Source organism: Galeopterus variegatus, unplaced genomic scaffold (assembly GCF_000696425.1).
Source record: "Galeopterus variegatus unplaced genomic scaffold, G_variegatus-3.0.2 Scaffold6957, whole genome shotgun sequence".
Taxonomy (NCBI): domain Eukaryota; kingdom Metazoa; phylum Chordata; class Mammalia; order Dermoptera; family Cynocephalidae; genus Galeopterus; species Galeopterus variegatus.
Window position 1 is genome coordinate 57,169 of NW_007733068.1, and position 959 is coordinate 58,127.

Genomic DNA, 959 nt, shown 5'->3' on the forward strand with positions numbered 1-959 from the left:
AAAAATGATTGCTAGAGCCTGTATATTTTGGGAGGAGAGTAAGGTAAAGAAGGTGAAAGCATATGAAATGCAATAGAGTCACAGATGAAAACCCTCTAATCACTCACCATGATCATTTGAGCCACGTAACTTTCCGGTCCAGTGTATTCTGTTGGGTCCTTAACTTTCACCAGGACGATGAAGTACAGATAATGCCACATATTGTGTTCTGACTTAATGTGTTCCTCAAATGAAACAGTTTTATTATCAAACTTGTCTCTCTCGAGTCCTAAAAAACACGGGAAACACAATATATTTAATTTTTCACTTAACCAGCACTTACTCCTTAGCATAAAAACAAATGATAACAATTATTTTCAAAAAAAATGCTTTCTATGTGTGCCAATTTAAAATGTTATGATTAAGAACAACATGGTACAAAAGACCTCCAGAAAAANACATATTGTGTTCTGACTTAATGTGTTCCTCAAATGAAACAGTTTTATTATCAAACTTGTCCCTCTCGAGTCCTAAAAAATACGGGAAACACAATATATTTAATTTGTCACTTAACCAGCACTTACTCCTTAGCATAAAAACAAATGATAACAATTATTGTCAAAAAAAATGCTTTCTGTGTGTGCCAATTTAAAATGTTATGATTAAGAACAACATGGTACAAAAGACCTCCAGAAAAAAGGCCAGAGTTTATAGATTTCTTCCCAACTAACATTTGTTTTTTTTCCCCGTGGATCCTTGGAAATGCATAGTCCTATTATAGATGTAAAATTTGCAGATAATTTTAAATATAGCTGTATCAAAATTATCAAATTAAACTGGACCACAAGTCTAAAAAAAAAGAGGTAAGAATGATTATGCAAGAAAAGACATGCTTGCTAATCAGGACAGAAAAAAATACGTATCATTTTATCCAAGAACTTAGTTTAAAAGACAGAAGGCAGCTGGGAGAGTCATCTCTT

The 959-nt window shown here is 32.8% G+C and overlaps 1 protein-coding gene across 1 annotated transcript in view; it reads right to left on the bottom strand.

The window, feature by feature from the left end:
* Positions 1-959, bottom strand: part of LOC103606918 (inositol 1,4,5-trisphosphate receptor type 2-like) — a gene marked incomplete at its 5' end in the record, with an annotated part of 107,941 nt that overhangs the window by 47,925 nt on the left and 59,057 nt on the right. Inside the window, one exon of the mRNA XM_008591479.1 lies at positions 108-268. Within this exon, the coding sequence (XP_008589701.1) occupies positions 108-268 (161 nt within the window). The remainder of the gene's footprint in view (positions 1-107; positions 269-959) is intronic.